Below are 13,109 nucleotides of genomic sequence, written 5' to 3'. Positions count from 1 at the left end.
ACCGCCAATGTTTTCTGGAAGTATTCCTGAGCCCATGTTGTGATTTTCATTACAGTAGCATTCCTGTATGTGATGCAGTGCCGTCTAAGGGCCCGAAGATCACGGGCATCCAGTATGGTTTTCTGGCCTTGACCCTTACGCACAGAGATTGTTCCAGATTCTCTGAATCTTTGGATGATATTATGCACTGTCGATGATGATAACTTCAAACTCTTTGCCATTTTTCTCTGAGAAACTCCTTTCTGATATTGCTCCACTATTTTTTGCCGCAGCATTGGGGGAATTGGTGATCCTCTGCCCATCTTGACTTCTGAGAGACACTGCCACTCTGAGAGGCTCTTTTTATACCCAATCATGTTGCCAATTGACCTAATAAGTTGCAAATTGGTCCTCCAGCTGTTCCTCATATGTACATTTAACTTTTCCGGCCTCTTATTGCTACCTGTCCCAACTTTTTTGGAATGTGTAGCTCTCATGAAATCCAAAATGAGCCAATATTTGGCATGACATTTCAAAATGTCTAACTTTCAACATTTGATATGTTATCTATATTCTATTGTGAATAAAATATAAGTTTATGAGATTTGTAAATTATTCCATTCCTTTTTTACTCACAATTTGTACAGTGTCCCAACTTTTTTGGAATTGGGTTTGTAATCCGTAATTATGTCCCCACTGGATGCAATAAATTCCTCGTTTATAATGGGTTTTAATGTTTTTGTCTTGTCGCTGCGGCCGGACAGGGCATCACAGTATGGTAGGGGCGTAACATTTCCGTCACACGCTTGAGGTATTTGGCCAATCACAACGCACTGGATAGCTGGCCAATCAGAGCACACCACGCTTTTCAGACTGATGAGCTTTGTAAAAATCAATGCGTTTCAGAAAGGCGGGTCATAGAGGAGAAACAATAATGTACAGTATGTGGAAAATGTGTTTTTTGAACCTTAAACCGCATAAACACATTTCATTACACCAAATACACAACATAATGTTCTTTTTAGTAACATCATATGACCCCTTTAATGCATTTAATTTCTTTATATCTCAATTTTATTTCACCCATCTGAACCCTCACGCGCACACAATAACATTAGTTCTAGCGTTGCTTGACATTTCAGCCATTCATCATCAGACTAAAATGCAGTCAACCAAACATAAAAGTTTGGAGCGTCCAGCGCCCAAACAAACATTTTTGCGCATGTGAAAGATTTTACGCAGATATTGGAACATGACTAAAGTATAAAGCCTTGTTTAGGCTACATAGCCTAATGAATAATAGTTTAACAACCAAATGTTACAAATATGGCAAAAATGGAAACATTTGGATACTGAGCCCATGCCGTTTCAGTTTTGCTTAACATTTGTGTACTGTTTATAATACATGCCACTAGCCTATAGCGTGATTTTTTTATATTATAGTTTAATATGTACTTTTATAGCTGCTTATTTTGTCATTCTTGTTATGTAATATTGTTAAATGTAAAGGATTTGTTGTGGAGTGAATGGAACTAAATAGGCTAAATCATGTTTATTTTTGTAAAGGTTTCCTTTTATTTACCGGTATTTAATATACATATAAATTAATGTAACTGTTTGCAGTTCCCAGGTTAATGGGTGTTTTTGGAGTAAGATCAGTTTCTCTTTCATGAGATTGCTTCCTCTTTTTGAGCAGTGTAGGGTATCAGACCGAATCAGACAATTTAAGATTTGATAAAGAACACGAGGACCCGACACGAGGACCCGAATTCCACAGAGGCCCAAGACACAGGATGTTCGTAAATCAGATCCTGGCGCCACAAGCCTGAACCAACTAGCAGCTTTGAGTAGCTCACAGCATTTAAACAAAAGAACACTTATTGACAATTCCAAGGAGATTGTCAATTTTGGGGGCAAGTAATCAAGATTAATGGTCAAAAGAGATGCACAGCGTGACCATCACATGGAAACCAGTGATAGCAATCACAAGCTCTTTGGATTGACTTCCCCCACCTCGACGACAGAGAACAGACTGAAATTCCTTATTGAACTTCCAGCCAATCAGCGACCGCGGGAAACCCCCTGTTCTGCAAGGACCACAACAAAGAGAACCCCCGTACAGGCAACGCAACACAAGTACCTCCAGATTCTAGCTGAACTGGTGCATTTAACATAAATTTTAACCTCATTGAGGAACTCAATGCGAGGGTTAATTAAGTGATTGATGGTTGTTCAGATCTATGCAATTGCACATATTGCTGTAAACTTGGGATTTCACATTTTCATTCTCTTAAACGAATTATTTCCTCACTTTCCCTCTTTCTGCAACTTGTGTGAATGCGTGTGTTTATGTGTTAGATTAGTTTATATGTCTTAGATTTATCCATTAAAGCCTTATTTATATTGAAAAGAGAAGTATATTGTGTTTTGTGTTAATGTCTTAAACTGCCGATCTTGTTACTGTGCTAATAAATTGTGTTTTCACTATACTTTGGATATTAATATCCATTGCAGAATGGATGTTATACATATTGATGTTATCATATGTTCAATGAATCGCTGGCCGTCTCCGTGATCAGCCTTAAAACAGTGATTCGGTCCAAATTCCCTTTAAAATCTTAAATGATTCCCTTAGAGCTAAATTGACCTGTTTCCCTTACAGCAGGTTTCATTTCGTTTCAACATGCACTGACTGGCTTCTGTTGCCTTTATATCTGCTGTGTGACAGCCTGTCAGATTAATCCATATTGAGTAAAAATGTCCAGAGCTTATCATCGTTATCAACATAAATTTTATTGCAATCGCGATGGGATATTGTTTATCGCCCAGCCCTAATGGATGGATGGATGGAGTACTACACTCTTAAAATAAAAGGGGTTTTCACAACAATGCCATACAAGAACCATTTTTGTACTCACTGATGGATGGATGTAGTGTTGTAGAAATTGAACTGTTTTTAATCAGCGTGTCAACTGAAAACACTGTCAGTGATCGTTAAGCTCTTGTGCTGTTCTCAAGAGCTCATCACACTCATGCCTTCCAGTGAAATCACTCAGTTGAGCTTAGTGGAATAAGCCCATTCAATTATCTCACAGGGTCCATTAGCATGTAACGGAGGAAAGTCAATACTTTTAAGGCTTTTGTTGTCAGTTTTATTCCTTGGGCCTGATCCTCTGAATGTCTGTCTCTTCTTCAGGTTACTCCTGGCCCCTCCCTGCATCACTGTGTCCCATGTGGATCTACTTGGATGTTCTCTTTTCCACCGCCTCCATCATGCACCTGTGCGCTATCTCGCTGGACCGTTATGTGGCCATCCGTAACCCCATCCGACACAATCGGTCAAACTCGCGCTCCCGTGCCCGGGCCAAGATCACGGCCGTCTGGACCATCTCAGCAGGTACACCTGATGCCATCGACATGCAGCCACGACACTGTGCTGTAGTGTGACGTGAAGCCATTATTATTAAACTGTTGTGAACAGAATGTCATGACTCTGATCTAATTAGACAGTATCAATCGCTGACTCTGCTTTTAGAAAATCCTACAAAATGTTCCTTATTGGCTTGAGATGACCTTGGCTGTTTAGAGCCGCTGCTAAAACGAAGCGCGTTCCAAAGAGGGTCTTTAAGCGTTTTATGTGTACTTGAACCTGAATTGCTTTTGGGACTAGAGAAATCAGTGGCTAATAAACCTCCATGCCTTTTGTCATTCACCAGAGGAAAGGCAATTGAATACATGAGTAGGGGAGAGATTTGGGTATCTGTAAATGAGAAGTAAAATTGCAGCAATATTCAGTTATATAGATTGCAGCTGAGAGGCAACAATGAAACCTGCAGTAGTGAGTGCAGCTTCATCAGTATCCTGCTGATTATGTCAATGGAGCACCACAAGGAAGAAATAATTGAGAAGAGGGGGAAAAAATTGCATAATGGAAAGCTAAACATTTATGAATTTTACAGGTCTGGGTCATTGAATGCTGAAGTCATGAATATTTCCAGCAGTTATTTCCACCACATCTCAAATCATGTGTTGTGCTTAATAGCATACTCTGGTAGAAATTACATTTTAAACATTTGTGAAATAAAATGGCTCCATCTTACTAAGACTAATTTCATTTCGCGGATCATAAAATACACACAAATAACTTTTTTTGTTACACTTTTCAAGCTTGCTCTCAATAAAAATATTGTTCAAAAGTGATATTTACCTTTATTTTTCTTGTTTTCTTCATATCATGTCACATTTAATGTTGCCTTGGTAAACAAGTACACAAAACTGTGATAAAATGTATAGAATAATTTGTTTAAAAATTTAGATATTTATTTATTAAGAGACTTTACTATTGAAAAAATAATGAAAGCATGGGGAAATTTTTTTTTAGTGTGACCTTTATATAAACAAAGGAAAAAATCTATTAGTTTTAATAAAAATCAACCTCTGCCAAAGTTGAAGAAATGCTTAAGCTCTGCATTAAAATATCACTGATATTCTTCAAAATGACCTCAGACCAACCCTGTAGTTCCAGCTGCATGCAGGAAAGACAGAAAAGGATATTATGAGCAGAAAATTTAATAAAGTGAATGCCACAATGCCATTTACATCACAGTAGTGCAAAAAGAAAGACAAAACAGTCTAATGAAACACATTTATAATACAAAGGCAATACTGTATAACTAAAGTCGATAGAGACCGATATAGAACTAAAATATCTGCACTAATAAAGTGGTTAAACTGTAGCGGTACACTTTTGGATCCCAGTACTCCAGTCTCAAGCCTCTGTGAGCTTCAGAGTGGTCAAAGAGCTGAGAGCTAGTGCTGCTTTAAAGTGAAGAAGACTTTCAGATGGTAACTATGTGTCATTTGGGGATCAAAGTAGATCTACTAACATTTCGGAGATTAGGGCTATTTGAGCATGAGTCAGATGCTTTTCAAAAAACATCTAGTCTGGTTGTTAAGACTAAAAAGTGGTTTTCTAATAATCAGTTGAGAAGCTGCTTAGCACTGAGATAGCATAAACATGCAGAATTAGCTAGTTTTTGTAGTGGAACATTTGATATGTGTTCTTTTTCCTGCATTAAAGAATCCATTTATCCATCCATCCAAGTATTTGTAATGCAAACAAAACAGATCAGCTATATCCCCCTTCCTCTTAATGCTAAACGGCTCTCAGTCTGCTTTAAGGCAAGACACTTCAGACAAAACCATTGCTTTTTTCAAGCACTGGTCAATAGTGAGATTTTAGGCTGTTATTCCATAATACGTCTTCTTTAAAAAATAAAAATAAAAAATGGAACAAAAGCAGCCAAAATACACATTAAAATACAAGTGTTTGTTTTTATTACACTTTATCTATTTGTCTTTAGATTTAAATTACATTACATATTTTTTACATTTCGTTACATTTCCGGTTTTTTTTCTCATGCACTGGGCCAGAAATGTCAACTTCAGAGGCACTTATAGCAAACTTTGCAGTTCAATTCCTATCTATATTCTGAAGGTTTTTCCAGAGGAGTTTGTTCATATATAATTCACCTCATTTATATTGGTTATTCTTAAAACATGCTTTTTCTTCTGGCAGTATTTCTTGATTTTAAAAGATCCCTTCTGTAAACCCTGTTGAAAAATCCAGCATATGCTGGTAGGTATGTGTTGAAGCATGGCTGCTGGTCATGAGCTGGTTTAAGCTGGTCATGTGCTAGTCCTAAGCTTGTCCTGAGCAGGAGCTAGTTGCTTAGGACCAGCACATAACCAGCTAAGAACCAGTTCAAACCAGCTCAAACCAGCAGCCATGCTTTAAAACATACCTAACCAGCAAATGCTGTTTACACTTAAACTCTAATATGTCAACAAAATGAAACAAGTATTCTGAACCTTGAAAATATATGCCAATTAGTGCATATTTAATAAGATTATGTTTTGTCTACATCTAAAAAAATGATATTTCAGACAACTTGTAATGCAAAACAATTGTAATTAATCGACTGAGAATTATGGTGACATCTGTTAGTCAAAATTTGTACCCAGTTTACCTCTGGTGTCTTGCCTTAAGTCAGTCAGCACATAACATCTATAACTGAGATGATTGTGAATAAATCCATTGTGAAGATGCAACCCTTGGAGCGTGAGAGCTGTCAGTGGATCTGAGCAAAGCACCATCACAACTTCTATTATAATGCTGCTTTTCTAACTTTCAACTCTGTTTACTCTCATCTCCTGGATAAGAAATATGATGCCAGAAGAGGCTGATAGTGACTAAGATAAAGTAACCCCACTTTAAACTCAGTTTTGAAACAGAAACCTTATTGATATATATTTTTAATCTCCTCATCTTCCTCTCAGATTTTGACACTCAGCGACAGCGTTTTTTTACACTCTACAGTTCTTATCATAGTCATCCAAGGCCTGCAGGTATCCATAGATGCACAGCCAATGCCAGACACATCGTCCAGAGGAACAGGGTCCATCATGGAACCCCCTCATGGACTGGATTCGTGACATTATCTATGAAAGCAATATTATATATAACAAAATTATAAACCCATGCTCTTTATTACCATATGTTGTTAAAAACTTTATTTATTAGGGTTGTTAATCAATTTTAATATTGGTTTATTATTATTATTAATCACTGTGAACCTTATTTTGATTGTGAACATAAATTCTCAATTAAGAGGGTATTCCTTTACCTCATTTAGTGATAAAAAAAATTAACAATGGAAGTTATGTCAGATTTTCTAACTTTTTTTATGGTGTATTAACACCATTAAAAAGAATAAAGAACTGCATGTTAACGTGTTATCTATTAAAGTTGTATTATTTATAGCACTATATGAACTATTATTCATTTGTCTGCTTGTGCAAATGGACTGCATGCGAAAAGGACACATATAGAACAAACTGCAGGTCACACAACTTTGCTGCTTTTGTGTGAAATAAGCAACTGTCATCATTTCTCCTCTGTTGGGTTTCTTTGCCACCTTGTTTTTGTCAAAATGTCACAATTTCTGCCGACTAAACTAAACTACAAATGCACTTTCTTCCCCCCGTCTTTCTGCAGGCATCTCCATGCCAATCCCAGTGCTGGGTCTGCGCGATCACACCAAAGTTTTCAAGGATGGCAGCTGCCTATTGACTGACAACTCTTTCGTGTTGATTGGGTCCTTTGTGGCCTTCTTTGTGCCATTGACCATTATGGTGGTGACCTACTTCCTGACTATCAGCGCTCTGCAGAGTGAGGCCACTCTCTGCCTTGACCAACTGGTGCCCAGGCCCAAATGGAGTGCAGGATTCACTCTCAACTTCCTCCCCGGACCCTCATTCTCGCCCTCTGAGAATAAACTGTTCTTGCGACGCTCGTTGAGCCGTGAGGCGGGGGCAGAGTCGGGGGTTGTGACGCCACCTTTCGGACGCCATACGGTGCAGTCCATCAGCAACGAACAAAAAGCCTCCAAAGTTCTGGGCGTGGTTTTCTTCTTGTTCGTGGTCATGTGGTGTCCATTTTTCATCACTAATGTTTTAGCGGTGGTTTGCGAGCCAGCGACGTGTGACGCCGACATAATGAACGGACTGTTGAATGTGTTTGTGTGGGTCGGTTACCTTTCCTCCGCCGTTAACCCGCTGGTTTACACGCTCTTCAACAAGACTTACCGCTCAGCCTTCGCTAGATACATCCGATGCCAGTTTCATGAGGAGAAGAAACCGCTACAACTAATTCTGGTCAACACCATTCCACCACTGGTCTATCAGTCCACACACCTGCCGCTCACTGGATCAATAGGCAATGGGGATTTCTCTCTGCCCCTTCCCAATAAAAAACATCTGTCCAAAAGCAGCAAAAATGAGAGTGTCAGCTGCTTGTGAACTCACAAAATGCCAGCCGTAATCCTGGATTTTCTTCTGGGTTTCATGTTTGGCATTCTCTCTGACTAACCTCTACAGAAATCAGCTCTGATTGGTCTAAAGTATTAGTATTCAAAGCCCAAATGACTATGAACGAACGACTTCACTATCCATGACTTTATCACAGGGTACTGATACATCAAAATACCTTCGTCTGATCGGGATCTTTCCTGACCATAAATGTCAGTTGAATCAATGGGATAAAACTTCTCTGGTTATAAAAATTGTATATAAGTGTTAAGTCAAAATTTCAGTTTGATGTCAAGACTTGTAGGTTTTTTACATAGCACTTTATATGCAGAGAGTGAAGTCTAAATTCATGGGAGCTCAGCAGTGTTTTGTTTACAGCGTCTGGTTTTTGAAAACAAGTGTGGATAAAAGTTGTGATGTGACTAGAGTTTTTGTACTGCGTCAAACGATTGAGATGCTGTAGCCTCATTCGTATAAGCTGACTTGTGTGCTGCTGGTTTATCATTTTAGCAGACATTTGTATTCAATGAATCCAGACACAGAAGCTCTCTTGAAGGACAAGATACTGGTTTTTGGACCTTACCTTTAAAAGTATGAAACAAACCATGTCTGTGGGCAACGAATAAGTACCACTTTTATTCAATTATTAGAAGTGGCTTTTTAAATTATTCCTATTATAGAATAAGAACTAAAACAAAACCCTATAGAAGCCTGTTTCCACTTCAGAGTAAAAACAAAAGAGGTAATTGTGAGATTAAGTTTAAATAAGAAATAAAGTCACATTGTGAAATATAAAGCTATAAAATGAGATACACTACCGTTGGGTAACTATTTGTTTTTGAAAAAAACTAATTTTCTTTGATAAAAAAAATACAGTAAAAATAGTAATATTGTGAAATATTGTTATAGCTTAAAATAACTGTTTTCTATTGTAATGTATTTTAAAATGTAATTTATTCCTGTGGTGGCACAGCTCAACTTTCAGTATCCATTACTGTAGCCTTCAGTGTCACACAATCCTTTAGAAACTGTTCTAATATGCTGATTTGGTGATCAAGAAATAACTATTTTTATTATCAATGTTGAAACAGTTGCTGCGTAATAATGTTGTGGAAACCGTTAATTTTTTCAGTGTTCTTTGATGAATAGAAAGTTCAAAAGAACAGCATATGAAATAGAAATATTTGGTAACATGCTAAATGTAGCTTTTGGTCTATTTAATGCATCCTTGTTGAATAAAAGTATTGATTTCTTTTTTAAAAATGTGTATTCCATAAAGTATGTATTGTAGTGTATAAATCCACAGTTGTTACAAAATTACATTGTGAGAAATGAAGTCACAATTACTTATTTTTACTCTGAGGTGGAAATGGGCTTCCATAGAAACCTTCTCAAATAAATCTTTTGAAAAGACTACAATCCAGATTAGAAACCATGTTGTTTGACCAGTATTTTTCTGGTGGTAAACATCAGCTATTTTGGTCTACCAGCAGGACCAACCCCAAACTAGAGGAAACCAGCATAAACCAGCCTGGCGCAGCATGAAAAGTCTAAACCTTTCAATTTAAAACGGAACTAAGTGTCTGCTTTTCACCTTGTCATTTGAACCTGTCAAAAACTATTTATGAGACCTTTTGGAGTTGCACATATTGTTCAGATAGTGGCAGTATTCAAACCCAACACTTACGTATGTCAGATTTGAAGTTCTTTGAAAACATGGTTTTAAGAACACCTGTAAGTTGTTGGTTTTGAAAATGTACCTCTGGATTCAGGGTTCTATGGCAACACGAGGGGTTCAGATCTCAGCACCTTGTGAAAACCTCTGATCTGTTTTCTGATTGTTGTCGTTGTTGTTGTTGTTATGGTGATGGTCATAAACTTGTTTGGAGACATTGAATGAGTCATCTCTGTTATGGATAATTATGCCAGGTGTATATGTGTATTAGTGCAGAAGGCTATTTAGCTGCCCTCATTCCAGTATATCAAAGATATATTAAGCAGCCTGACAGCCATAGCTGTAGATAAACATTTGTAACTCAATGTTCCAGAGAGAACATTGTTTTTCTAGGGTTTTCTGCCAGCCTCTGTATTTATCAAGTCCACCGCTTGACCTGAATGGTCATAATTTGGCTCTGTTATGGCTGGCCATGACAGTAAGAGCATGAAGTTACATTAAGCCACACTGCACATGCAGAACTCAATAAAATAATGTAGAAGCTGCACATTTTAAATGAATGTGGCAAAAAAAATTCAGAGAAAAATGGGAGCTGTTCAGTATATAATCCTTAAAACCATAGTAGATAAACATGACTTGAAAAAAACAAAAAATGCTATTCTACAACCCCATAGAAAAATCCTGATAGAACACATTGTGAATTAGCCTTCCGGTTAGCCTAGACAGAGTGAAACAGCTTGTACTGTCCTTTCAACATAACTATCTTGTACTTCTGACAGCAAAAACAAAATAGTAAGAGCTGAATATGTGCCAGAGATTCCGTTAAACGTCACAAGGGCATCAAAGTGAAGAGCGCAGACTTGATCGCTGCTATTGTACACTAGATTTTGGATATTCCATTAAGCTGACAGAAGTGCACACAGAAAATATTTCCATTATGCTGGGTCTCCCCTGAGTCACTACAAGAAGTCATGAATATGGATGAATTTTTGTAGACTGTAAAACAATCAGTTGTGAGAAAGTCATGTTCCATCAGCCGCAGGGTGATTTGCCAATTACCCGCAGGCTAAGACCAGCTGCCTGAATCACCACAATATGTTTGCAGTTGTGTACATACATAGAAAATACATAGAAAAAATTTTCTGAATTGAAATTTCTACAATACTGATTTGTTCAGTATTGTAGATAGCCTAGCTTCCTGCAATATAGAAATATGAATTTAATAATGCTTGAGTAAAATTTGAAATAAATAAATAACTAGTTATACTAGTTAGTTAAAGCTGCAGTCCACAACTTCCATTTTATTTTGCTTAAAAATGATCCAAAATCTATTTCTGGGCAAGTACATAACCGGCCAGTGTTCAAAATGAACTCCTTACCTTAGCCTGATTCTCAACGGCAAGCTTGTAATAATGGTTTCTAATTTGAGTGTTGGGTAGGTTTTTGCGGGAAATACAATCATGCTGCCGTTTATCTTCGCGTTATTATGTCACATCTGTAAACATAAAAAAAAGAGTCCCAGCTATATCACATGTGAGGATGCTGTAGGTGGCAGATCATTTATAGCCTTTATAGCCTTTAAAAACATATCATTTTGATGGCGGATTGTAATCTAGAAAGGTCGTTACGACAGTCGTCAGTAACAACTGGAGTTAGTCACCAGTAGACTACAGGTAATGCCAATACACACTAAATACAGGTGCATCTCAATAAATTAGAATGTCGTGGAAAAGTTCATTTATTTCAGTAATTCAACTCAAATTGTGAAACTCGTGTATTAAATAAATTCAATGCACACATACTGAAGTAGTTTAAGTCTTTGGTTCTTTTAATTGTGATGATTTTGGCTCACATTTAACAAAAACCCACTGATTCCCTATCTCAACAAATTAGAATATGGTGACATGCCAATCAGCTAATCAACTCAAAACACCTGCAAAGGTTTCCTGAGCCTTCAAAATGGTCTCTCAGTTTGATTCACTAGGCTACACAATCATGGGGAAGACTGCTGATCTGACAGTTGTCCAGAAGACAATCATTGACACCCTTCACAAGGAGAGTAAGCCACAAACATTAATTGCCAAAGAAGCTGGCTGTTCACAGAGTGCTGTATACAAGCATGTTAACAGAAAGTTGAGTGGAAAGAAAAAAGATGCACAACCAACCGAGAGAACCACAGCCTTATGAGGATTGTCAAGCAAAATCGATTCAAGAATTTGAGTGAACTTCACAAGGAATGGACTGAGGCTGGGGTCAAGGCATCAAGAGCCACCACACACAGACGTGTCAAGGAATTTGACTACAGTTGTCATATTCCTCTTGTTAAGCCACTCCTGAACCACAGACAACGTCAGAGGCGTCTTACCTGGGCTAAGGAGAAGAAGAACTGGACTGTTGCCCAGTGGTCCAAAGTCCTCTTTTCAGATGAGAGCAAGTTTTGTATTTCATTTGGAAACCAAGGTCCTAGAGTCTGGAGGAAGGGTGGAGAAGCTCATAGCCCAAGTTGCTTGAAGTCCAGTGTTAAGTTTCCACAGTCTGTGATGATTTGGGGTGCAATGTCATCTGCTGGTGTTGGTCCATTGTGTTTTTTGAAAACCAACGTCACTGCACCCGTTTACCAAGAAATTTTGGAGCACTTCATGCTTCCTTCTGCTGACCAGCTTTTTGAAGATGCTGATTTAATTTTCCAGCAGGATTTGGCACCTGCCCACACTGCCAAAAGCACCAAAAGTTGGTTAAATGACCATGGTGTTGGTGTGCTTGACTGGCCAGCAAACTCACCAGACCTGAACCCCATAGAGAATCTATGGGGTATTGTCAAGAGGAAAATGAGAAACAAGAGACCAAAAAATGCAGATGAGCTGAAGGCCACTGTCAAAGAAACCTGGGCTTCCATACCACCTCAGCAGTGCCACAAACTGATCACCTCCATGCCACGCCGAATTGAGGCAGTAATTAAAGCAAAAGGAGCCCCTACCAAGTATTGAGTACATGTACAGTAAATGAACATACTTTCCAGAAGGCCAACAATTCACTAAAAATGTTTTTTTATTGGTCTTATGAAGTATTCTAATTTATTGAGATAGTGAAATGGTGGGTTTTTGTGAAATGTGAGCCAAAATCATCACAATTAAAAGAACCAAAAACTTAAACTACTTCAGTCTGTGTGCATTGAATTTATTTAATACACAAGTTTCACAATTTGAGTTAAACTTTTCCATGACATTCTAATTTAGTGAGATGCACCTGTATGTGTGTGTGTGTGTGTGTGTATATATGCAGGTGCATCTCAATAAATTAGAATGTCATGGAAAAGTTAATTTGTTTCAGTAATTCAACTCAAATTGTGAAACTCGTGTATTAAATAAATTCAATGCACACAGACTGAAGTAGATTAAGTCTTTGGTTCTTTTAATTGTGATGATTGAGCTGAGCTAATCAACTCAAAACACCTGCAAAGGTTTCCTGAGCCTTCAAAATGGTCTCTCAGTTTGGTTCACTAGGCTACACAATCATGGGGAAGACTGCAGATCTGACAGTTGTCCAGAAGACAATCATTGACACCCTTCACAAGGAGAGTAAGCCA

The 13,109-nt window shown here is 37.9% G+C and overlaps 1 protein-coding gene across 1 annotated transcript in view; it reads left to right on the top strand.

The window, feature by feature from the left end:
- The window catches only part of htr2aa (5-hydroxytryptamine (serotonin) receptor 2A, genome duplicate a), a 33,776-nt gene extending 25,721 nt beyond the window's left edge, over window positions 1–8,055 (top strand). Inside the window, exons 2-3 of the mRNA XM_016238750.1 lie at window positions 3,176–3,376; window positions 7,037–8,055. Coding sequence (XP_016094236.1) covers window positions 3,176–3,376; window positions 7,037–7,839 — 1,004 coding nt within the window. The 3' untranslated portion in view covers window positions 7,840–8,055. The remainder of the gene's footprint in view (window positions 1–3,175; window positions 3,377–7,036) is intronic.
- The last annotated feature ends 5,054 nt before the right edge of the window (window positions 8,056–13,109 follow it).

The sequence above is a fragment of the Sinocyclocheilus grahami genome, unplaced genomic scaffold (genome assembly GCF_001515645.1).
Source record: "Sinocyclocheilus grahami isolate Dianchi unplaced genomic scaffold, SAMN03320097.WGS_v1.1 scaffold547.1, whole genome shotgun sequence".
NCBI classification, from domain to species: domain Eukaryota; kingdom Metazoa; phylum Chordata; class Actinopteri; order Cypriniformes; family Cyprinidae; genus Sinocyclocheilus; species Sinocyclocheilus grahami.
The sequence above is the reverse complement of the archived record's forward strand: the minus strand, read 5'-3'. Positions and strand labels throughout refer to the sequence as shown.